At 44.5% G+C, this 25,919-nt stretch overlaps 2 protein-coding genes across 2 annotated transcripts; both read right to left on the bottom strand.

The window, feature by feature from the left end:
- Positions 1 to 2,740: 2,740 nt before the first annotated feature.
- On the bottom strand, positions 2,741 to 16,950 carry snx27a (sorting nexin 27a). The gene is made up of 13 exons (XM_028964710.1): positions 16,551 to 16,950; positions 12,023 to 12,254; positions 11,153 to 11,345; positions 10,721 to 10,785; positions 10,129 to 10,233; positions 9,631 to 9,709; positions 9,318 to 9,481; positions 8,683 to 8,772; positions 8,139 to 8,288; positions 6,552 to 6,680; positions 5,873 to 5,932; positions 5,605 to 5,653; positions 2,741 to 4,610 (listed from the first exon to the last, which is right to left on the bottom strand). Exons 1-13 carry the CDS (start codon positions 16,868 to 16,870, stop codon positions 4,543 to 4,545), a joined length of 1,704 nt encoding a protein of 567 aa, XP_028820543.1. The 5' UTR covers positions 16,871 to 16,950; the 3' UTR covers positions 2,741 to 4,542.
- A 3,654-nt stretch (positions 16,951 to 20,604) lies between these two features.
- Positions 20,605 to 22,190, bottom strand: s100a10a (S100 calcium binding protein A10a). The gene is made up of 3 exons (XM_028963994.1): positions 22,043 to 22,190; positions 20,967 to 21,126; positions 20,605 to 20,883 (listed from the first exon to the last, which is right to left on the bottom strand). The coding sequence occupies exons 2-3, from the start codon at positions 21,105 to 21,107 to the stop codon at positions 20,719 to 20,721; spliced, it is 306 nt and encodes a 101-aa protein (XP_028819827.1). The 5' UTR covers positions 21,108 to 21,126; positions 22,043 to 22,190; the 3' UTR covers positions 20,605 to 20,718.
- Between the last annotated feature and the right edge of the window lie 3,729 nt (positions 22,191 to 25,919).

Here is a 25,919-nt window from a genome sequence, read left to right as displayed (position 1 = left end):
CGCTTGATTGTTCGATGATCACGCTTCAGAAGCTTTGCAATTTTAAGAGTGATGCATCCCTCTGCAAGATATCTCACTATTTTTTACTTTTCTGAGCCTGTCAAGTCCTTCTTTTGACCCATTTTGCCAAAGGAAAGGAAGTTGCCTAATAATTATGCACACCTGATATAGGGTGTTGATGTCATTAGACCACACCCCTTCTCATTACAGAGATGCACATCACCTAATATGCTTAATTGGTAGTAGGCTTTCGAGCCTATACAGCTTGGAGTAAGACAACATGCATGAAGAGGATGATGTGGACAAAATACTCATTTGCCTAATAATTCTGCACTCCCTGTATACACTACTCACAATAAGTTATAAATATTATTTACATGAGTGCTTTTCCTATTTGCTCTGAATTTTTATGAAATAAGTAAAAGTTCCCTTTGATATTATTAATAATGTATGAGAAGAAACACCATTTTCATTAGTTTAATATTTATTACCCCAAATATTTAGACAATAACAGCGATAGCCCCAAATAACAGAAATTGACAATGTCTGTAGTGGGTGTTTCCACCATTTGCCGCACTGACATCTTGACAGCGACGTCTCATGCTCCTCACCAGCCTCATGATGTTGTTCTGGGGCAATGCGTTCCACTCTTCCACAAGTGCTACACGCAGCTCTGCCAGGTCATGTGGGGGTGGGGTACGATCATTCAGTCTCTACTTCAACTGGTTCCAGATGTGCTCTATGGGGTTCATGTCAGTGGACATTGATGGCCAGACCATAATAGGCACTCCAACTTCCTGAAGTCGAGCTGACAATTCTCCAACGACGTGATGGAAGTATTATCATCCATGAACAGAAAGTTGGGGGTGTACTAGCGGAATTGGGGGATGATGATGGGTTCTATGATGTCTCTGTGGTAAGAACGTGCAGTGACTGAGCCATGTACCATAACCTGTTTTGCGCTGACTGGTGATGCCCAGACTGTTGCACCTCCTTCACCAAAGCAAACCCTGGGGACCATGTTGACCTCACCGTATCGCCCACCTCGCCTTCTCCAGCAACGCTGATGTGACACTCATCAGTGAGCAGGACGGTAGACCACTGCTGCATTGTCCAGGTCACATGGTCTTGTGCCCACTTCACATGTTCATGGCGGTGTCTTGGTGTCAGTGGAGTCACCTGCAACGGTCCTCTGGCATTCAAGCCAAAGGGGCGGAGTTTGTCTGGAAACCCTAGTTCCCTCGCATCTCTTAAACAGGCCTTTGGCAGAGAGCATAGGTCATTAGGTACTGGTCATCATTCTGTCACTGGTGGTGCTGCACTCCTGGGTCTGTCATGAACTCTGCTAGTAGTTCTGTGTCTTGATGCAAGTCTGCTGATGACACTGAGATGCACCAAGTTCACGAGCAACATCTGACTGCCTGCCACCGACCTGATGGTGTGCCATGGCCAGGCGACCCTGCTCGTCCATTACGTGACGTCGTGTGTGAATGAAACTTGAAACAACTTACTGACAATACCAGCTTTTTATACCCCAGGATGTTGAAATTGATGCCACATTGATTGGTATTGGCCCCAATATAAGGCAGACCTGTACATAATGAGACCATTACATGGAAAACACAAAATGACGTGTCTATCACCCCAATACAATTGCCTCCCTATCTCAAAAAGGTCTGAAGTCAAACACCATATGTATGACATCCACTAAGTCTCTCACAATGGTGGCAATGGGCAGTGGTGGCCTAGCGGTTAAGGAAGCGGCCCTGTAATCAGAAGGTTGACTGTTCAAATCCCGATCCGCCAAGGTGCCACTGAGCAAAGCACCGTCCCCACACACTGATCACCGGGTGCCTGTCATGGCTGCCCACTGCTCACTAAGGCTGATGGATTTCAATTCAGAGGACACATTTCACTGTGTGCTGTGCTGCTGTGTATCACTATGACAATCACTTCACTTCACTCATCTCCCAAATGTGTTTATTCTCAAAAAACGATGCCTTTCGTTTGTTGGCTGACAGGAAAGAGACAAATGCATTTTGAGCAATATATCAATTTATTTTAAAATATGTTACAATGTATTTCTCTACATGACAGTTTTTCAAACCTGTTTTATCTTATTTCATTGGTTAGTTCAACCTTCACACGTTTTAGATATAAAACTATTGTTTCAGTATCCTTTGTTAATTTGTCAGAAGCTAGATGGAGAGGAAAAAAAAAGAAAAAAAAAAAAAGAAAAATTGCACCATGGTAGCCCTCCTTCATTCGATATACACTTAGATTTAAACTCCCCCATCCAATAAAAAGAGGGGGGGACGGAGGTGGAGGCTGGATAACAAACATTACCACACTTATGGCGCATTTAGACCTAATGTTACACTACAACTCGTCCACCCCTCATTTTGTTATGCTGAAAAAATAAATTAAAGGTTTCAGTCAAGGTCGCCTACAGAGAGCGTTTAGTCGAAACAACATTTAGGCAATAATTTACAAGTTACACTGAACACAGAGAAATGTGTTTTAGGCTTTGCCTCCTCCAAAGGAAAAAAAAAAAAAAAAAAGGCCCTGTACACCTCAAGGAACGCAAACCAATGTCCCTAAAACACTCAAAACAGGAATTCAACACAACAAAACATGACGCGTCTCTCCAGGGGGCATGTGTGAGTAGGTATTGCGGTGTGTCGGCACGTCCAGTCTACCTTTCAAACTTTAATTTATTTTGACAATTTTAATAGAAATCTTTTTTTTTTTTTTTTTTTGGTGACTGGGGAAGAACAGGAAATGGGTTCAAACACAAGTCTACACTTGACTTCGAAATACATTCTGGTACATTTCACATTCTATGCAGACAATAGCCAGCAAACATTGATATCTGAGCGATTAATGCTTTAGTTTAGTTGGTGGGAAAGAAAATAATTAAGTTATAGGGGTTAATTCTTTACGAAAAATGTACAACTTATGGCCAATCAAAAAAAACAAAAACAAAAAAAAAAAAAACAGTTAGTCTGTTTAGTAAAATATACCGTGGGCAGACCGAGCCTATTCCCGTTCCTGCAACACTGCCATGGCAACGACTCGATCTGATCCAAACCGAGATTATCTTGATAAGCCAACACTCACACTTGCATGCTCACACTCTTATACAACAGCGCGTGCCCGCCATGGACGAACACACACACACACACACACACACAGTGTCACACGGTAAAACACTGCAGCAGGAAAACGGCCGCTCTGATTTGCTCTGGGTCTATTTCCAGCCTTGCACAACATAAAAGCTCCGCTGTGCCACTGTGACTCAGCCACAGCACACATACCAGCCGCTACTATGCGGTCCTGCAGATGCTGGGCGGTGAGGTGGGGGGGTGGGGTGGGGTGGGGGGGGGGGGGGTCAGCAGAGCTCAATTCGCCGTGCCCCCTCTGGTCTCTAGGTCTTTCCTTTGGATGCTGATTGTTTCGTATACACACACACACACACACACACACTTCAGCTTGACAAAATGAACAGACTAACTGCGGCGTGGTGCGGGTGAGAGAGTGCACCCAGAGGAATGCTGCAGAAGACCCCCAATGTTACATCTCTGTGCTCCAGTACACCCCCTGCCCCCCACGGATGGGTTGCCTGGACGACCTCTCCGTAAGCCCTCAACGCTTCTCATTTACAAACCATCGCTTGTGCCAAGCCGTGGCTCCATGTTTTCTCCCCTGCCTGTCTGCCACGCTGCACCGCTTCCCTCTGTCGGTGTTAAATGGAAACTGCACATCAACGCGTTAAAATAACAAAACTTCAGCAGGTCGATAACATTCCACAAAAAAAGGGGAAGGGGACTCTTCATGAAGCATGAAAAGATGTTTACTGTCAGGCAATTTGCATTTAGTAAACATAAAAAATATAAATATTTTAATGACCTTTAACGAGCCCCTGCTTCATTACAAATTTTGTCACAGGGTCCAAAAACAAAGTAATCTTTTTATATATTTTAAATATTTCTGTCATCACAGAATATATGAAATGAATGAAACCAATATTCTTTTTCATTTTTTTTTCTTTTCTTTCTTCTTCTTTTTTTTTTTTTTTTTTGTTTAACCAAGAGCCCCACTTCTACTAGCCAGTTTAAAAAAAATCATGTGATAACACTGGTCCAGACCAATCACACCACCAAATTGGCCCTATCGACCAATCACATGAAAGATATCTGCTGCTGCCACTGTACAGCTAACACTGACGGCATCCACTCTCGACCCCAACCTACCGACGACGGTCTTTTTGGACCAGGGCAGCGCTCTCCATCCCTGACAAAGTCCTGCCCGTTGCATGTGGGTGTGAGGTGACGCGTGGAGTATCTACTCATGACATGAGCGTCTATCCTTCATCACTGTCATCGTCACCGCTGCTATCATCATCAACGTTATCTTCCTCTTCCGTTTGGAATAGCCCTGTTCTGGAGTGAAAATGGGTTGTGTCTGGTGGCGCTGGAGTGTGAGTTGGAGGATGGCTGATGTGGCGTGAGGAGGGTGATGGGCTCCAGCCCCCTGGAGATTTTAGGACGTGGCAATCTCACCCCCTAGATGCCGCCAACCTTTAGGCTGCTCCAGTGGAGAGAGATACTCTGCAGAGAGACCGAGAAGGATTAGAATCATCATTAGGAAATTTTCTCTCACACACATACACACACGTCTGGAAAGAGGACTAAAACTGCTGAACAGCACAGATGAGGCACACAGGAGGGTCAAAGTCTTGCTGCAGTGAGCAAACTTGCCACACGTTACTATTACATTACATAACATTTAGCACTTATGGTGGTGGCTAAAAGACAGGGTACAGAGTTAACTACCAAGCAGGACTTCTGAGGCAGAAAAGGTCTGATCAGCATCACCAAGCAAGTGATACTAGATACTAGCTGTTGATGCAGTATTTGCAGTTAATTAGCACCACTGGAGACTATTAAAGCCTCTTATATAAGAAATAAATAGTGTGGTTTAGTAGTATATACTATATAGTATAATTGTAATAGTTTGGAAAATCTGGTTATTTAGAGTTGCCTCTCTTTACACTCTACTCTCATCATAATCATAACCAGCTTCATGAGGTGCTCAATTACATGAGTAGAAAAGGCCGCCAAAGAGAAGTCATCATAATAATCCTTTCAGGACTGTGGGGAAACCATCCCCAATGTGGTTCAGAGATTGTAATTTTTTGGAAATCTTTTCAAAAATTATGCAGTAGGTTTGAAAATATTCGGCTTCTCCCATGAAAAGTATTATTAAATGCATTGCCAGTTTTCCAACATCCGATATCTAAGAACCAACATGCATTCAATGTGGGACTAGTGTCTTGTTCATGGGCAAAATTTGTGGCTCTACACAACTCCATTAACCTACATGTAAAGCCGGTTCTCTTGTATGGGACACGTTCCTTTAACAAGGCCATTTCTAGACAGGCTCTATCAATTATTAATAACGGACCTTCCTAAATGGTTAAATGTCTTGAAAGTGGTTAAAAAAAGCACTGAGCTGGCAGCAGAAAAGGTTAGGCAGTTAGGAATTAAGTGTACAGGACACATGGGCAAAAATTACCCAAGGAACTGTTAAAAGGACACTTACCGTTATTACTGCAGTTCTTGTTATCCTTGTCTGAAGCTTCTTCCTCAACCTACCAAAGAAGAGGACAAAAGGTAAAAGTTGTCACCTGCACTTGCAAAGAGTTTTTTTTTTAAATGTCAACTTTCTTTACTTTCTCCTTTTGCAATAAATTTTAAATCTATACATATTTGAATGCGAACTAAAGAAGACAGTTTAAGACGTTCATATCAATGTGCAAATTTGGCCATGGGCACACAGCACAGTATCTAACAGCAAGCAACAAGCTCACCTCTTTTCTCCATTTGAGCTCACAGAAGATCCTCTCAAAGCACTCGTGCATGTAGTTGAACTGTAAAAACAGTATAAAATATATATACGGGGGGTAACCAAAATAAAATGTGAAGATTATTCTACTGTTGCCAGTGATCAACAGCCTTTGCTGTTGATCTAGCAAAGATATAATTCAGCCTTCCTTTATGGGGCAGTGGTGGCCTAGTGGTTAAGGAAGCGGCCCCGTAATCAGAAGGTTGCTGGTTCGAATCCCGATCTGCCAAGGTACCACTGAGGTGCCACTGAGCAAAGCACCGTCCCCACACACCGGGCGCCTGTCATGGCTGCCCACTGCTCACTCAGGGTGATGGGTTAAATGCAGAGGACAAATTTCACTGTGTGCACTGTGCATCACGTGTGACAATCACTTCACTTTCACTGACAATTTTCACAATTCTACTTCACCACAGTTTTGTGGGATTAAGGATAGGTGTTGGAGGTGTAAATCATAAGCTTATCGTAAAACAAAGCTTATCGTGGCTCATAATAGGAGGAATGAATCAGGTTATTTACAGAATCACAATTCATATTGAATCTGCACCTAGGAACCATGATAATGTTATATTGGGAGGTCACTGGTGACTCTCCCCTCTACCTCTTTTCAAGTTAGACCAACTTTGGATTTGCTTGGGACTCACGTATGGCGTGAAGATTTTAACCCAGCGTGGTTTCTTCTCCCCTCTGGCGTACTCAAAGCAGAAGGCCATGCCCTCCTCATCTGTGTCCCACCGCTGCATCTCGCTCCACTCAAAAGCAATCACCTGATTCTGAGAGAGAGAGAGAGAGAGAGTTTAAATAAAGACAGACATTCATGTGGCTCCTCATACTAAATGTGCCCTTTACTACTGGAGGCCTGGATTTAAAGCCGGTGGGTAACTGCACTCTCCTACACCAGGTATGATTTCAGAAGAGAGAAGTTTAGCCTGAGGGTCGATGAATCTGGCATCAAACGAACTCTGGTTGACTGATGACTTACAGCTTTTCGGAAAAATCGATTGTGAGCACAAATAAATGAATACATTTCTAAACTAGTGCAGTATGGACTACAGTTCATGAAACAAAGCAGAAAGTGAAAAGAAAGCTACATGCAAATATACAAAAGTGCAAAGGTTTAAGGCAGGTGTGAAAAGACACGTCCACATGCTGAAAACTAAGAATGCAATAAAAAATTGCAAAAAAAACAATTTGACAAATGTGAAAAATCAAAATTTTATCTGGTGTTTCTAAACTTTAGTCCAGTGTCATTTCTTACACAATTGCAAGGATTTTGTAGTATTGACTCATGACTTATGATTAATCAAATAGGTGCAAACGATCTTCAACTTCAAACAAGCAGTCATTTACAGAAACAGAAACAGCTTCATCGGAGGCTTAAAGCTCTACAAAGGCGAGGTTGTGCAATACGGTTTCATGACACAGGTCATACACCAGGGCAACACACATAAAGCTTATTTCCCCTTCGGAAGGGGATTTGGAAGATGGCAGCAGGAGCTCTAGACTGAAGAGTCAACATTTGAAATATTTGGCTGTAGCAGCAAAGGCCTAGAGATACAGTAATGTACAACAATGAGTGTTTGCAGGCAACAGAGAAGCATAGTGGAGGTTCCTTGCAAGTTTGTGGCTGCATTTCCAAAAATGAATGGCATCCTCAATGCTTGAAATATAGGTAAATGCTTATACATCATGCAATCCAAATTTATTCTGCAACAGGACAACCCCAAACAGGCAGCCAGCGTCCTTCAGAGTCATCTTCAGCGTAAAGATGAAGATCCCCGAGCCCTGATCTCATCAGGTCCTTCAGGAATTAGATAAAGACTGAGAAGGATTTGAGGAATGCCTCAGGCACAGAAGATCTGTGGTTTCTTCTCAAAGAGGTTTGGAAAAACCTACCAGCATAGTTCCTGGAAGGGCCCCCTGAAGAACTGATGCGTTTTAAAAGGCAAAGGTTGGTGATGCCAAATATTGATTTAAGATTTCTGCGTATTTTTTCCCCCACACCTGCCTAACTTGAGGTTAGGGCACGTCTAAGTATTTATAAATCACCGGTGATGCAGATGTATTTAATGTATATGTAAAAAATGTCTTACATATTGTAGTTGTGCATACTGTACACACACAAAGCACACATCATATGACTTTTTTCATGTCTTAAGAGCGAAAAACAACATCCTTCCTCTTAAAAGCACAGCTTCCTTGCACTCAAAGCCGCTCGTGCAGGCACGCACCTCCAGAGTGCCGTCCTCGGTGCAGGCATGCAGCTTGAAGTGCTGGCTGCTGATGGCGGCGATCACGTGACCTTTCCGTCTCGAGTCACAGGAGCAGTGGGGGAACACCACCTCGTTATAGCCCTCGCACGTCCTCAAAACACTGAGATACTGCACACAGACGGACAGACAAGACACGCGCCGGAGAGGTGAGCTGCAATGGAACGCCAGGGACATTCGTATGCATTTTTAATACATGAAATACAGTTACTTCGACAATCAACCCCCACCATGTTCTACTAGATTAGAGAGATTCTGGTCGCCATTAAGCATTTACAGTTAAACCCCCTCTAGCGAAGCCGGTTGGGTGCATGAGATCCAGATAATCACATCCACGTTCACCCATTCAACTTTTACAAACATCTGAGAAATTACTGATAGTGTCGGAATTATGTAGAAAGCTATAATCTCCATATACTTCTCCATTACACACTGGATGTCCCTAAATGACAGAAGTTGGTCAGAAAAAGAGTCAGGGCAAGAAGGAAATGAGAATGGTGCTGACCATTGCCATCTTGCGCTGTTCTGCTAACTTCTGTAGCTGGTAGGATTTGTCTTCTGCCTTAATCAGACCTTTCTTCACATCGTCCACGGCCTGGGTTGGGAGAAAAAGCATTAGGCCACAGCACAGCACCGATTTCTGACCTATTTCTACCAGCCCCAGGACCACAGTGAGTCGGAACTGATAAATGGAGAACAAGAACAGACTGGCGTGGGAACACGGCCACAGACGCTCAGTCCTACAGGATGCAGTAATGACAGAACCTAGATCGGCTATTTAGACCTTAAAATAAACAGCAGCATGTGGCAATGGCCCACTTACAGCTGAACATGACCAAACTAACACATTTAGATCAATGCATTTTTCATGGACTGATAGTCATAAAATCTCCACAAATATCAAATATCGATGTTAAATATAAAAAGTTTACAATCATAAATCTGTGTAATAAACTGCAAGTTGCAAATGTTTAAGAAATCACCATTATCTTGATAATTGATACAATAATGCATTTAAATTTTATACTGCCCCCTTGTGGTCGCCACATCCAGCCATTATTAAACTAAAAGCCAGGAAAATGTATTGTATGTATTGAAGGTGAGCAGAAACCTCCCAGTGCCTCTCATGCTGAAACAAACCTGGTGGAAGCAGTAGTGCAGGGCCAGGGGGTTGTTCTGCAGGAGCTCCTCCTCCTGGGTGCTGAAGAGCCACTTGCGGAGGGCCAGGCAGGTTCCCGGCACAGCGGACGTGTAGTTCTGCACGTAGAGCTTATGGGGAAACTCATTGGGTGCCAGCTTCCGCACTGGGAATTAAAAGTCAGATTGTGTAATATCAGCATTTTTCGACAGCCACTGATATTCATACGGCGGATGTACGACTGGAAATGATCAGCCTCAAATTGGCACCGCATGAGGCTATACTCCACGTCAGAGCCGATCTCGCGCTGCTTACCGAAGGTGTGGTTAATGACTTCAAAGAGGGCGAAGTAACTGGCCATAATACTGTCCATTCCAACTTTCATGACGAGGGCCTAAAAAAATACATAAAAGAAATGTGCGAAGTTATACACTTAGTTAGTTCAACTTAATTTGCGTGTGTGTGTCTGAATAATTTGTTCCGGAGAAACAGTAGGCAGCAGATAAACCCAACAGGCAATTAAGTCATAAAACCATCAACCTTGCAGGTATTCTGTATGTGTAAATTGAACACAAATCAAACCTTTAACCTAAATAGAAACATGACAGGCCATCATGGAACACGACGATTTAAATCCCTTCATTTATTAACACAAGTTACACACCAGCCAGGCGTGTACAGCGAGATGTTCACCATTGTGAACTGTGAGACTAAAAGCTTCCTGCGGTTAGTGATTAGCTTAATGGAGACCTTGGCAGTCGATCAATGATTTAGTAAAATGAGCAAATAAGAGTTCTTTGTATTTATCCTCACCTGATAGACCTGGTCTGTAGTGCTGTTTTTGCGCACCCTCACTGAGATGGTGGTCTTGTCCGGTAAGGCTATCCGCAGCTCCACGTCTGCCACACCGTTATAGTTCTTCAACGCAGCCACGCACAAACAGAGAACAATCATCATGTAGACATCATTTTTATATTTGATAATATAATAAAATACATTTTAAAAAGTCATCTTGAACAAATCCCCCCCACCCCCCCCCCCCCCCCCCCCATCGCTTGCACGGGGCAGTGGTGGCCCTAGCAGAAGGAAGTGGAACCGAATCCCGAACCACCAAGGTGCCACCGAGCAAAGCACCGTCCCCACACACTGCTCCCCGGGCGCCTGTTGTGGCTGCCCACTGCTCACCCAGGGTGGTGGTTAAAAGCAGAGGACACGTTTCACCGTGTGCTGTGCATCACAATGACAATCACTTTGCAGAAACAAAGATAAACCGGCAGGCGCCTCTAGCATCTCACGTTTACAAGTGATGCTAAAATTTAGATTTGTTTATCCTGAAACGTGCAGACGGTCACACAGGAAGACGGGTTCATGCACAGGGTGGGAAATCCCCGTCAACTACACTAACCTCGTCTGACTCAGACAGGAACTCCTGCATGATGTCGCTCTCCCCGATCACCCGAACCGAGCACACTAGAGAGCAAGAGATCACATATTATAACAAAAATGGCAAATGAATAAGCTGAATAATGCAAGACAATCGGGTCAAGATGAGAAAAAAAATGAGATATTTATATGTTGGATTTTAGAAAAGCACGCATTTTGTGCATATTGCCCAGCTGTACTGATTGGCAGGGCATTTATTAACATCACTGAGTTGTCCTAGAAATGTGACTTCAAAATCCATCCTCAGTGACCCCCCCATCCCATCTAAATTTTTGTTCTGTTCCAGATAGAGCACAAATACAATTCATAAAACGAGAAAAAAATATGTACATTTGTTTCAAATGAAAACTGGCAAAAAAAAACAAAGATCTTCAGGAACTAAAGGAACGTTCACCTCTTTCCAGGTACTCCTCCAGTCCTCTCCGGCGGGCGTCCAGCTGCTGCTCGGACAGAGAGAAAGGCCATTTCCCCGGCAGTTTTGGAAAGCCAAAGGAGGAAAACTCTCTCTTCAGGTTCTGGTGCAGGATGGCGAACTCTCGATAGCGCTTCGAGCAAAGCTGTCTGCCCGACATGTACACGTTATACACCTGGGAGAGAGACGGTACGTCACGGTAACAAGCCAGACAGACTTCAAGAACCACGGTCCCTCAATAACCGCCAGCACTGTCCTGTTTCCGCACCGGAAAAACACACAGCTTTCGTACACTACCACTACCATTCACGCGCACTTACAAATGTCGTTTTTTTTGGGGACCAGGGTTTACGTCCCAGGCTTCAAACCCCACTCCGTGTCCCTGAGCAGGACACTTAACCAGGGGGACTGTCCCTGTAGCTACTGACTGTAAGGCGCTCTGAATAAGATAAATGATGTAAGCGTAAATGTAAAAAAAACTGATGTCCATTAAAAAGACACCGAATGTGTCAAACCTCCAGTCCAGACATTGTTCATGCTGTAAATGAGTACAGTAGCTGGAAATGGAAGTGTAGTGAAATAGGAAATACTGGTCTCAAACGTTGTCAATGATCATTTTTCTATTCAAAACCAATTTCATGGAATTTTTTAAATTCTTGTGCACATAAAGTCCTGATTCCTTCTTACGTGTGACGCATGACATTATATCTAAAAAACGAATTTTTTATCCGTTGTAAGTGTATGGCTGATTGTTATTTTGTTTTATCTTTTGTAAGAAGCACAAGAAGCGCAACAACTGGATAAAAACCTCGATTTAGATTAAGCGTGACTGAACGGCGCCGAGCTACTGACCACAAAGCGCTCGCCATGCTGCTCCACGTGCTTGTAGGTGGGGATGGAGATGGGGACCGCCTGCTTGTCGCTGTAGTCGTAGCTGCTGGGGGTCAGCCCCTCCTCTCCGGGGTCCAGCCCCTCCGCCTCCTGTGGCGGCACAGAGAGCACGGCCAGCACCAGCTCCCGCTCCCCCGCCCGGATCAGATCCACCACCTGCTTGTGGGTGGCTCCCTCCACGCTCACCCCGTTCCTGAAAGGGCAGAACAGAGGAACAAAAGGAGGGTGAATTTCTTCTCCGGCCTGTAAATGTGAAACCTGCTGAGGTGCACCTGATCAGATATCCAGTCTACACTAGGGTTGAAGGGTTCTAGAAGGTTCTTGGTCACCTCCCTGACTAAGGCCTTTCTCCCCTGATCGCCCAGTTTAGGCGGCCGGCCAGCTCTACGTAGAGTCCTGGTGGTTTCGAACTTCTTGCACTTACGGATGAGGGAGGCCACTGTGCTCATTGGGACCTTCAAAGCAGCGGAAATGTTTCTGTCCCCAGATTTGTGCCTGGAGACAATCCTGTCTCAGAGGTCTACAGACAATTCCTTTGACTACATGCTTGGCTTGCGCTCTGACGTGAACGGTCAACTGAAGGAATGTATACAGTCAGGTGTCTGCCTTTCCACATCACGTCCATTCGACTGCTTTTTACCCCACACGTGGACTCCAATTAAGCAGCAGAAACATCTCAAGGATGATCACCTTCATGGCAAAGGTTGTGGCTACTTATGTAGATGTGCTTTCACAGTTTTTTTTTTTTCCAAAACATCAGTCACAATTTTTCATGTTGTCATTATGGGGTGTTGTGTGTAAAAAACGGACTCTATGTTCGTTTTTATTAAACCTGCTTTTTAAGCAAAGTTCTATTCGTTAGTTCCAGTACGTAAATCTTTTTATGTGGACAACTATGAAAGTATGGTCATTGTCTGTCCTATGCATGTGCTGAGAAAGACAGTGAAGCGGTTTTCTTTGCCACAGGCACACGTGGACGTAAAACGAACAATACGACCAAGCAAGTGCTGCAGAAAACACAAGCGCCATAGTCTGCAACGTCTGCTGGACTTTGCTTCATCATGGGTCATGTGTCCTCATCTGATGCTGCACTGTCTGACTGACCTGCTCAGGCTCAACCCAGTTTCATTGCCTCATTATGGCTCTGCCGAAGCCTCTGCACTGGTGTTGGCAAGTGAAGACCAGGCGTGTGCTCTGCTACATAAATACTACATTGATTTTATGTACTGACATTCATGCAGGCCAATGTATTCAGAAGACATAGTAAGTAACATTTGTGCTGTACCACTATACGTTCACTATACGTATTTTAATTCTTGGCGAAAATGTTCAAATACTTTTGGTGTAACAGCACCAACATGAATAAAATATCCACATGAACCGAATTTATCACCAACTTTCATCTTGCCTGAGCTACGTAAAACAGTTCTTTTACTGGTGCTTGATCAATGTCTCCAAAATAAAAAAAAAAACACCATCAACAGCAGCAGCGATGATGATCAAATCCAAGTGATCCAACCCGCCCCATATTTCTGGTTCAGCACAGACTCAACCCTCGGCTGAAAGGGGAAGCGGGAGCAGAATAAATCACGTTCCCCGCTGCCAGGCATGACTGGCGTTGTGCAACAAGAGAACAACCTGTTACTTCAGCGCCCCATTGGCCATGAATGACCTCACGAGAGGAACAACGACGTCCCACAAGGCATCGCTTCAGCCACAGCGCCCCCGCGTCATGAATGCCGGTCAGTCTAACACTCGGCCCACGTGAGTGGGAGATGAACGGAGGAGTCCTGACGCGTGTGTGTGTGTGTGTGTGTGTGTGTGTGTGTGTGTGTGCGCGAAGTGCATAAAAGGAAAACTACAGACTCCTCAGCAGAAGACTCTCCTCCTTCCACTTCCTTCCTTCTTCCTCCCTTTCACTTTGTGTGTTTCTCCAAGTTCCCGGATCAACATGCTGCACTGAACCACGACTTGGCACAAGATTCCCCGGGTATTACGTTCCAGGTACGGAGGAAATAAGAATTATTATTATATCGGTACAATACAAGTTCGTTGTCAGGCACTTGACTGTACAGAATCTTTCATCCATCCTTTCATCCAGTTTTTAATGCTCCTGCACATCAGACGCCCTGAAATCCACTCTCTGTCGGATTCCTGAAGCCGAACCCTACATTTTGTACAGCGAAAAGCCAGAAACGAGGCAACACAATCCCTTTCATGGAACAGAAACTCAGAAATACTAATTGTATGTTAACCAAGTTTGCTCTTATATGAGAAGATGCATTACTAAGCTAAACGGGTCTTGAACTCACAAGATAATCAGAAAGCGTTCACTGTGCAGCAGCAGTTGTGTGGGAAGGGCGGAGATCGGACGTTCTCTTTGTTTAAAGTTCAGAACCAAGTGGCCTTTTCCTGATGAGACGAGACGGCCTCGACAGCACAAAGCCGGGCCCTCCTGAGACCCGTACCACCCACACGCCGCCGGACCAGAACAGAGCTGCGCCGCCACCGCTGCTGACGAACACGCGCTCGCCTCCCAACTTCCTCTAAAACACGTTCCTGTACCGCAACGCACCGTCGAACAAAGCGGCCGGGGCGCCCGAGGGCATCCATCATCCTCCACGCCGTCCGCAGCGGCCATTAAGCAACCTCACAGGGACGATCGACCACAAATTCCTCTCTCTCCGCAGAAACACGGCCAACATGCGCAGCACATGCGGTTTTTATCAAAAACTTAGATAAGCCCAACAGAACTTTAGACTTCACCGAAAATACATTTATAATTGTATGCTGGTTTTAACACCATTTTTACAATACAATAAAAAAAATGGTTTCTGCAAACAATGTATGTTGCTTAGCAACCCTTCTGTCAGGTTCTGTACACTAGAGGTGATAAAAACGCGGTAAATAAAAGAGGTCTCATGACGCAAGCTCGGAGATCGATGTGGAATAGACAGTAAATAACGGTCTGGACAGAATAACGTCATCTTGAAATGGAACTGCCGCCTCGCACCCGCCGCCACGCGCCCGAGCCCTGAGAGGCGAGGTCAAAGGGCAACCTGAGCAGCGAGCGTGGCAGGACGATTCCTTCTGATCAACAAAGCTGCAGGACACAGGGGCTTGGTCACATGGTCTCTCCGGGAAAAAAATCGGAATATCGTTATATCGCCGCATATTTTGAAATAAATGTTTGTTGTGTAAGCTGTAATTTTGACAGTTATGGAATGCAAAATGCTTAAAAAAAAAAAAAAAAAAAAACACTTCTAACGGAGACACTCAGGGTTAAGTGTCTTGCTCAGGGACACAGTGGTAGAAAGTGGGCTTTGAACCTGGGACCCTACGGTCTCCTGGTTCATGGGCGAGTGTTTTAGGCCGCAACACGCCCCCAAGGGGTCTTCTTGCTGGCATCGAAGCCTAAAAGAAAGCAGCAGCGGAATAAATTCATCAGTTTATCAGCTCCGGAGCCTCCAAACCGGGAATTTCTGAGACGCTGCACTCGCACAACCAAAAATAAAAAAATTGTACTTATCTGCAATTAACATACTTATACCAAACACACCGAATGCCTGATGTGAGCCAATCGAGGACGGTGACCCGTCGAACCCTTGTTTCTCCAATCCGTGCTGCTGGACGAGTCAAGTCCCGTAGAGTTTGGGGACGGGACGATCAACTCGGCCGTGTTTACATTCACGTACCCTCATCCAGGGGGACTGTCCTCCATCACTTACAGGATGAGTCCCCCCTGGAGCAACGATGGAGTTGAGGTCGCGGCTTCACAATGTCATGTGAAGCCGCAGGGACACCTGATCGGTGAGGTCCTGGACAGTCGTGGAATCGGGAGAGACAACGTGACAGGGTCACAGCCACGCGCTCCCCGTTCCATACCTCTCCCGGTCGGGAGGTGTCCCGGAACGCCGCGCGGTTTTCCAGGCCATCGGGAGACGAGCCGGGGGACGCTTGACGCGATCCAGGCGTCATTAGCCCGTCACCTTCCCCGAAGCTGGCGCGCTGTCACTCTGCGCGACGCCACGCGAATGACAAACGAGCGAGGTGCCCCGTCCTCAATTTATTTTTTTAAAAAAATTCCCTTTAAAACGAACAAATGGAACAGCTGAAACGCGCCATTAGCCGCACGCAGCGACGCGACGCGACGCGAGTCTGACCCACGCAGGCGTGCAGCCCGTCAAAACGCCGCCGTTCGGCGCCTCGTACCTCCTTCACGGCAAAACGACGCTGACATTTTACTCGGCCGTCGCCAATGCTAGCGGACCCGCACACCGCGTCCGTGCCGCGTAACTAGCTGACAGCGACCTAGCGCCCGGTCCATTTAAAAGTGTGAATATGAGGCCGCGTCGGGCCGCCGCGGCACGCCGGCCGGGCTCCGCTTGTTGGATAACCGGCTGTTTACGTGCCAATTTGGGCTCGATTCGGCTGCGGCTAGGCTAACTGTGCTAATTAGCGCTAGTTAGCCCGGCGCCGGGCGACTCACACTTCGAGGATCCGGTCGCCCTTCGCAATGCCCGCCCGGTCCGCGGCTCCCCCGGGTAAGACGGCGCTGACGTGCTGCAGCGGAGCGTACAGCTCCCCGTTGATGCTCCTCAGTTGTCCGCCTTCGCTGACCTGTCCGCGGACGTTGAACCCGTAGCCGGACTCGGACTTGACGATCCGGACGATCCTGGGGCCTGACGTCACCGTGCCTTGGTTCGGGGTTCGGGTACCGGCGGCCGGGGCGGCGCCGGGTCCGCTCCGGGGCGCCGCGGGGTGCGGGAAAGAGGGATCCGACCGAATCTCGTCGTCGACGTCCGCCATGGTTGGATCGAGTTGCTCCCCCCTCCTCCCCCTGCTGCTCCTGCCGCTGCCGGAGCCTCGCACATTCACCACAGCGGAGAGAAGCGGACGCAGGCGCCGACCCGCCCAGCCATCACAAGACTCCCTCTTTCACTTTTTTTTTTTTTTTTTCCTCTTCAGGAGGGACGTGTGTTCGTAACAAACCATATACACAACATTTATCCCGTTTAATCAATGAAGTGATCGATTAGGACCCAAACTATACAAACGTTTCATTCACTATGTTATGGATAGAAACTACAACAGAGTGAATAAAACGACTGTATTCATAGTTGGGGGGTCCTAGTGAACCAGAATTGATCACTTCATCGATGGTAACATGGAAGCACGTTGTAAGTCGCTCTGGATAAGGGCGTCTGTTAAATGCCTTAAATGTAAATGTTAACGACCGAGAGATGCTTTTCGGCCCAGACGCCTTTAACTGATGAAGAGAAAATCTGGAAGGACCCCATTTTGGTAGAAGGAACCGTAATCCTGCCCTCCTGCGTCCTGCGGTGTGACCGCGTGGCACCCAGCAGAACAGTAACACATCCAGGCCTGGGTGGCCTGTTTGAGGTTGCATTTACTTACGCTCATCTTCCAGGGACCCCGTGGGTCTCTCAAGCCTCCAGCCAATTCACATAATGCATGTTTTTATGGCGACAGGCTCAATGTGGAACTATGGATGTTCCTGTGTATTCCTATGATGATATCATGCATGGTGTTTGGTTATAGTTTTTTTTTTTCAGGTTTGTATGTTCCGCATCATATGTAAACACACATTTCGGCACTAATTTTGCAATCTTACTAAGATTTGCATATATGGTTGAGGCTGTACATAATGAACAAAGAAATATTTGCATTGAAAAGCCGAAGGGCATTTTGTAAAAAAAAAAAAAGAAAAACAAAAAACTACAATCTGAAATATTTAAGCTTCATCATATGTTAAATTTCTTGGTTATTTAGTATGTGCAAGTTCCTGCGCCCTTTCAGTATCGGTGCTGGGATTGTTTCTTTCTCTCCCCAAAAAAGATTTATCACGTGGTCTTTAGATCAAAAGAAACAGCCACATATTCCGTGTGAGATTAGCCATGTGATATAAGCAGTAGCTTTCAGAATATTGAAGTTTTTTTTTTACTTAATAACCTAGATCTTGATAGCAAAGGCAAACGTGAAGCTCTTTCAGAGATTTAATAGAACTTATGTATGTGGTCCAATAGACATGGTATTTATTTCTACAGTTAACGTAACATATACTACATGCACAAATTTACTCGTTAATATGACTAACACTAACACTGAATTTCCCTCTGTGGTCAATCAGTCTCATACACACTTCAATTTTATGTGGACTGTGCGTCGCTAGATGGCACTATTCTGTACTATTACTATTTATGAATGAATGTGCTCACAAATATTCCATCTTCAAAACCCTAACCTCACTGTGAAAAGAGAAACAAAACATCTGCATCTGCAGGGTTACATCTTGTTCCACCTTGTGGGAACCTTGCACAAGAACAGACTAGACATAGGCCACCTATTGTGTTGGGCTTGCAATGCCGTGCTGTCAATGGATGCCTTTATCTCACAAAAGTGTGTACACCCCGCATGCGTTTATAAAGAATTTATTATATCTGTCCTTGGACACCACTGAAGATATGGCACTTTGATACAAGGTAAAGTAGTCAGTGTACAGCTTGTATAACAAAATTGCTGTCCCCTCAGAATAACAAAGTAAATAAATGAGTTCAAGTTCAGGTGAACTTTATTCTCATTTCAGCTGAATACATGTTAGACGGTTCATAGTGAAACGAAACAACGTTTCTCCGGAACCTGGTGCCACGTGTAAAATTTAAACAAAATTACGTTCCGACATAAACTGGCTACATAATATGCAATCAAGACAACAAGAATAAAGACAGACAGACACACAGCGCTAAACTAGAGAAATGAATAATGGAGGTGCAATGTAAAAATAGTGCAAATACCGCTGTGCAAAAACAGAAACTTTTTTTTTCTAAACGTAAAAGAAGTCGAGTGTGTTAGTCAGTCCAGATTGGCACGCTGAGAGACAAGCTAGTGTCACGCCACCATCTTTGTTTATTGGTCCAATTTAATTAAACACACAGCCATTAATGTCTAAACCAACAGAAGTGAGTTCACCCCGAAGAAAAAATGGCCAAAATTGGCCCAGGGTGTCAATATTGTTGTGTGGTCGGCATGATTTTCCAGTACTGCCTTAGCTGGTCCAGTAACTTAACTGCTCATGGAGCTCACCAGAGCTTCACAGGTTGCCACTGGCATCCTCCTCCACTCCTCCATGACAACATCGCACATTTCTCCACATACCTTTGTGAGATACTGTATATCCGAGCTTTGGTTGACCTCAAAGTCACTGTGTAGGCAAGCATCAGGGACTTGTAGTGATGTAGTATGGCCTTGACACAAAATTGTATTATAATGTTTCATTTAATTGGCTCACTTCCCCATTCAGGGGTTAAATTGTCCTTCGTTTGAATCAAATGAACATGAAACTTGTGCAGGCAGTTTGGTTTCTGCAGTGCAACACATGTAAGGTATTCTGTGGAATGAAGAATACCTCATTCAAATATAACCAACCGCAGTCACCAGGAAAACATATAGAAGGTGTGTCCGCTCTAGTTCAGAGTTGTTCGTAGTATAAACAGTGTGGGTTTGGCATCGGATTTTCTGAATTTGTGGTCTCTGTAACCCTATATTCACCTGCAGTGAGGTTCTCCCTGAGACATTTTTATCAAGGTGAACCTCAACTGCAAAACAAATCAGATCATATGAGGCCTTTTGTGAGTCAAATGGTGTTTTGCAATTCCACTGTCCCATGCCAGATTAGCGGAAAAGAGTTGAAGCTGAATATTTCATCAGTGGAGTGAAGTTAATAAACAGCTTCATAACCGCCTCAGTAACATTTATTACACAGTCAGAATTAACACATGGTTGCCATTAGTGTTCATGTATTTTTATTAAATCTACATGATGGATGATAGAATAATGGCAAAATAAACTTGAACACGCTGCAGGCAATAAAAAAAAGGCCAAAAAAATGTCCTTGGGCAGTGCTATCTCTCGCGGGCGTGGCAGGTCTGCTTCTGATTACTCAGCTTCCCCGACTTGCAGTAGCTTAGCGACCGCCGTGTTTGCCAGGAAACCGAAGAACACTGGTAGGCCGCAGAGCAAACCCTGTCCTGGCCAGGAGGGGAAGGGAGAGAAAGGGAGGAAAAGAAGAATGGAAGGAATGTCTGTCCAGCACCTCTGGAATTACCAGACCGAAGTTGGCGTAGCCGTTAGCGCGTAGCTAACACTCGTAGCTAATGCAATCAGGATTATGCGCAACGAGATGTACTCTTTAAATTTCATCAACGTCAAGTTAGACTAGTGGAATAGTTTAATAGGCTGGAGTTTACGACAAGTACTTAATATTAATATTAAATCCAAACTAAAGCTTACTTGTGAAGTGGCGGTTTAGGCTTTCTTTTAAAATGTTCTCGATGTGACACTGGCAAACGTGAAGACATGCTTAGTTATTAACAACAACTGTACAATGTTTTATGAATTTACATATTATTCATAGACCATGTAACGTTTGGAAAAAGCCGGTTAGCATTTTATACTAGTGAATCAACTAATATAGTAGAGTGTATGATTCATTAAAATACAAACACACATGTACACAAGGCGTGTCCGGTGTAGGGTCATTCTTTTTAATGAAAAAAAAAGCACAATTACAAAAGTGAAAACCCTCTTCAACTCCCTTCTCTCATTTCACCTCCCCCCATCCCATTTGTCCTCCTCCTTCATTTCTTTGCTGCGGTCTTCTTCATATACATCTGGTAGCACCTCTCGCAGGCGATGGAGAGCCCTACCACCAGGGACACAAACTCCTCAAAGTTCACCTCCCCGTCCCCGTTAGAATCCAGATCCCGCATTATCTTGTCCACGGTGGCAGGGTCCTTCTGGGACTGAAGAACATCAACAACAACATGCTCCATATAACTTCTCACCCAAAGCTGGCACATGACAAGTGTGTTGATAGAAATATCACCTTGAGGAAGTCTGCCAGCTCGTTCTCCATCAGGTCCTTCAGCTCTCGGCGGCTCAGTGTGTTGCTGTTTCCCTCTTTGGAGGCGTATCGGTGGAACACCAGGATGAGGGATTCCATGGCTTTCTCGAGATCAGATGGCATGACTGCAGCCTGGGGATCACTGAGATGGAGAACACGAGAAAGGTTGCCTTCTGCTGAAATCTGTTGTCATCACATCTAAGGTGTTGTCATTACTCAGGGACATACTCAGACGAAGGGTGAAAGCCCGCGCCTCACATGTCAACGGTAAGGAATTTTCTGCCGTTTGCTTGCCAAATGAACTCAGCGGCAACACACTCCGACACACACCACAGTCACCACAACCACAAGCTCGTGCAGAATGGCAGAGGTCGTGGGGAGAAGTCAGATGCTTGCATTGTTAACGCGATCAAAGTTGAGTAAAAGAGCCTGATGAGGAGGCGTGAACACTGTGGAGGACATAAAGTCCAGCTGCACAGGGCAAAGGTGGGGGGAAGAGGGGGAAGGGGCAGGGACACAGGGAGTGCCGAGAAGAATTGCGCCACTCCGAACACGTCCAGACAGATCGTTTCTCCTGGATGTTGGCTGAAGTACTAATGCCACATGCATGCAACATGCACTTCTTTAACAGTCCCTGACTGTTCTTACAAAAAGGGAAGAATCCTGAGGATGTGAGTCAGAGAGGCAGAATGGAAAAATTCAGGAGGAAGTAAGGGGGAGACGTTCGTCCAGACTTTTCTAGACATTTGGAAGAAATATTGTTAACAGCGAAGTAGTTGCATGCCAGAAATGATCATGTGGAACATTCTTTCTATCACAAGATGGCCAGGAGCAAATCTCTGCTGTTCATTTCGAGTTAGGAATGTCCTCACTGTTACACAACGTTAGATAAGAGCCTTCCAAGTGTCTCACTCTGCTCAAAGTTTACAGGGCCAATCCGAGATTGCTCGGGGCCAATACCGCATACCACAACAATTAAAGATCAACCACAACAGAGGGCATTAAGCAGCTTTTCAGTCACTCCTACAGACGAGTCGGAGACCTGCTGGGATCCTTACCGCTCAGGAGATGGGATGAAACGGGGAGCTGCTGTGGTTCCGGAGTGGAGGCTGGAATGGGCTGCGGCTGTGAAACGCTTCGCGGCTTTTATAGCAGACGCCGCCCTGCCCAGGCGCGCATGTATGGTGTAATGGGTGTGTGCGCGTGTGTGTTTGTCAGGGTGTCCGTAGCAACACAGTAACCGCTGTAAGCCGTGCTAACGTCGGTAAAGGAAGGTGACACAGTGACACAGTGAATGAACTGCGTGACGTGTTTCATTTCGACATTTTTGTAATGTACACACTGGTATTAGAGGCATTACAGTTAAAGAATGAGCAGCTAAACTTTAACTAAAGATCATGCATTTCAGAAAATGCTTCACTGTCACTATGCTTGAAAGACAAAACAAAATACTGGAAGTACACATCTGTCACATTCAGTGGTGGATTTTGTGTCCCTATTAGAAAATTTTGTCACACATAAAATTTCCAGTCATTCATTTTATTGCTCATTGATCCATTAATTGGCATGTGATGCGATATAAATAACTAACCTAACAAATACACCAGTTAAAGTTGAAAGGACATATAAATAATATAAATAATATTTCGATTTGATTCAGTTGATTGTCTAAGGTTTAGAATAAGGTGCGTTCGTATTGGAACTCAACAAATAATGCACATGCAGTGGGTGCTATAAATAAGAGAAAAGCAGAGTAAATAGTTAATAATGATTGTGGCCAGAGGGTGGAAGTTAATTTGTCTTTCTGTTCTATCATATGTTGTATATGGTATGATATGTTACATATGTTTACCCTAGTCCTGCTGGACAGGCAACATTTACCTGCTGATCTGTTCAGCTCTGACACTGCCTGCGTGGTGGACAAGTCAGGAAGTGACAGCCCCAGAGAGCTGGGTGACAACTGCTGCACAGCAGAACACTTTTTGTATTGCTTAGGATAATTTGAATGTCCTAGATATGCAGGTGCTGTCTTGTCTTCTTAGACCTGACAAGCCCACGATTGGTCCTCGGAGACGATCAGTCAAAAATACTGCTGACTCTATCCACCAGGGACCCAGAGATTGTAGGGTCCTCTTCTAACTCCTTGGGTTTTGAAAATATTAATTACTTCCATTCTTAAGTTCACTATGCAAATGGCTGGTTTAAATAAACTATTGGTCTGGATTTGTAGTTTCAGATCCTGGAATGCCAATCACTGCCAATACAGAGTGACTTCATCCAGTTCCCTTTACTGCTATACAGAAATGAGTGTGACGTGGAGGGCAGGAGCAGACTGGTAAATGGACAGTGGTGGATCCCGTGAAGCCTATATCTTTTTAAATATTTAAAGAACAATATGCAATTTATGACCTGGCCGGCTCTTGTCAAAGTCATCAACAATTAAGTGATTGTGCTCTTCTTAATTATTTGCCAAGCTTGTGCAGTACCACCTAGTGGTTTGGAGTCCACCAGATCAAATGGGTTGGTAGTAGCCTAGTGGGTAACACACTCGCCTAAGAATCAGAAGACCCAGGTTCAAATCCCGCTTACTACTATTGTGTCCCTGAGCAAGACACTTAACCCTAAATTGCTCCAGGGGGACTGTCCCTGTAACTACTGATTGTAAGTCGCTCTGGATAAGGGTGTCTGATAAATACTGTAAATATCAAATATCACATATACTATATACAACTATATACAATATACAGTGACAAGCTGAATTACATGCTAGGTAAATGCTCGGTTGTCCAAGTATTGGACATTAGATTGGGCCACTGGTGGGTTGAAATTAAATTCATAGTATGTATATTTGGATATGTGTAATATTTATATTTGACATACACTGCTCAAAAAAGGAAACAAGCACTTTATAATGCCTCAGATCAATTGGGGAAAAATCAGGCTTAGATATCCATACTGATATGGAATGAGTAACGTTTTAAAAGGATGCCACATAATTTAATGAAAATTAAAATGATCAACCTTAAGTTTTGATAATGACTGAAATACAGTTTTTCATAAAGTTTGCTGATTCAGCATTTTTAGATATTTTTGTCAGTTGTTCCTGTGGTGTATTGAAGTATTTTATTATACAAGCATTTTAAAGGTTTTATTGACAATTACATGACGTTTATGCAAAGAGTCAGTATTTGCATTGTTGGCCCTTTTTTTCAAGACCTGTGCAATTCAACCTGATATGCTGTCAATCAACCACAGTTATAATAGTTTTGGATTTTTCATTAGTTTTAGTTTTTATTTCGTTTAGATTTTTTTTTTTCCAATTCAGTTAGTTTTTAGAGGCAGATTTACTAGTTTTTATTAGTTTTGATATTTTGAAATTGCTTAGTTCTAGTTTAGTTTTTATTAGTTACAGTGTTTTTTTTTTTTGTAAATTAGGATATTTGTCAGGTGCATGAATCAAAATCACCAGAATAGCCTTATCCATCTTAGCTCCGATAAGGTTATTGACTCTTGCAGCTCCGGGTGTTTTTAATTTTGGTTCGAGTGAAGTGGTGAACTTTTTGAAGGTAATCGAGTCACAGTCGTGTAGACATTCCAGTCTTAATAAACATATTTACCAATGCTTCTTCTCATTTGTGGTGTTCCTGCGTATTTACTAGCCAGCAGCTACTTGGTCCATTATGGATGCTGTAGTATCACGTTCCTTTCCCATGTTACCTGGCCTGGCTACCGCTTCTCTTTCGGGGGAGGGCGGGCGAGAGGCTAGCTTGTTCAGGTACTCTTGGTTCGCCTTTTTGTGTGAGCTTTTCAAATGGACTTTCAGATTCGTGGGGTTTTTCCCCTTGAGAAGTATTCCACATATTGTATCACCTGCTTCTACAACAAGGCACTTACTTTTATTTTTGCCACTGTCATAATCAAAGAAATCCCAAATAGGACTTTCTTCCGCTTTCTTCCGACTTTCGCTGCAGCCATCACGCTAGCCGGCGGGGTCACGGACAGACTATGGACACGTGACGTCACAGACCACGTGTTACCATAATGGTCAAAAACCTGGCTTAAAACTGGCAGCGTGAAGTAAATAGATTTTAATTCAACCCAAAAGGCTTATTACAAAGACGAAAACGAAGGACGTGTTTGCTATAATATTAGTTCGTTTAAGTTCGTTTTGTAAACACACAAAACAGTTTCAGTTAGTTTTCGTTTTTTTTTTAACTCTTTATTTCAGTTAACGAAAATGCTTTTTCAATTCTAGTTTTAGTTTTATCGTTCGTTTTCGTTAACTATAATAACCTTGCAATCAACTTCTGTGCCATATCCTGACTAATGGATTAAGCTCTGGGGAGTTTCCTGGCCATGGACCCAAAATTTCAATATTTTGTTCTTTTTCAAAACCTTTTTCCAGATGCCCCAAACAATCGGAAAGGGGCTCCGTCAGAGAAAATGACTTTACTCCATTCCTCAGCTGGCCAATCCCTGTACTTTTTGCAGAATGTCAGTCTGTCCTTGATGTTTTTCTTGGAGAGAAGTGGCTTCTTTTCTGCACTTCTTGTCACCAGGCCACCACTGTGTTGCCTCACTGTGCGTGCAGATGCTCTCATACCTGCCTGCTGCCATTCCCGAGCAAGCTCTGCACTGGTGGTACTGACCGTCTTTAGGGTCCTGGTGCTTGCTGGACTTTCTTGGGCACCTTGAAGCTTTCTTAACATCAAGAAAGCTGAAATACTGAAAACCAGAGTTTGTGTCATTCTCCACATTCGAAGTCACCAAGACAACTTTGGGGCATGCTCCTTATGAAATGACAGAAGTTGTCCTTGAGTATCTCCTCTCCTCTCAGATCCTGATCATGGCATCATTAAGTTCCTGGATAGTCTGAGGTGCAACCTGGTAGCATTGGATGTCCCAGAGATGTTCTATGGAATTCAGGCGAGTGTG

Source organism: Denticeps clupeoides, chromosome 20, assembly GCF_900700375.1.
Source record: "Denticeps clupeoides chromosome 20, fDenClu1.1, whole genome shotgun sequence".
Classification (NCBI taxonomy): domain Eukaryota; kingdom Metazoa; phylum Chordata; class Actinopteri; order Clupeiformes; family Denticipitidae; genus Denticeps; species Denticeps clupeoides.
This window is presented reverse-complemented; position numbering and strand designations above follow the sequence as displayed.

What these genes read in the sequence shown, in the direction of transcription:
- s100a10a (XM_028963994.1), bottom strand. Translation starts at nt 21,107, where the DNA reads ATGCCATCTGATCTCGAGAAAGCCATGGAATCCCTCATCCTGGTGTTC. An exon ending in AGCTGGCAGACTTCCTCAAG is followed by an intron (nt 20,884 to 20,966) that starts GTGATATTTCTA and finishes GATGTTCTTCAG; the next exon opens with TCCCAGAAGGACCCTGCCAC.
- snx27a (XM_028964710.1), bottom strand. Translation starts at nt 16,870, where the DNA reads ATGGCGGACGTCGACGACGAGATTCGGTCGGATCCCTCTTTCCCGCAC. An exon ending in AGTCATTAACCACACCTTCG is followed by an intron (nt 9,482 to 9,630) that starts GTAAGCAGCGCG and finishes TTTAATTCCCAG; the next exon opens with TGCGGAAGCTGGCACCCAAT. An exon ending in AGCTCAAATGGAGAAAAGAG is followed by an intron (nt 5,654 to 5,872) that starts GTGAGCTTGTTG and finishes CTTCTTTGGTAG; the next exon opens with GTTGAGGAAGAAGCTTCAGA.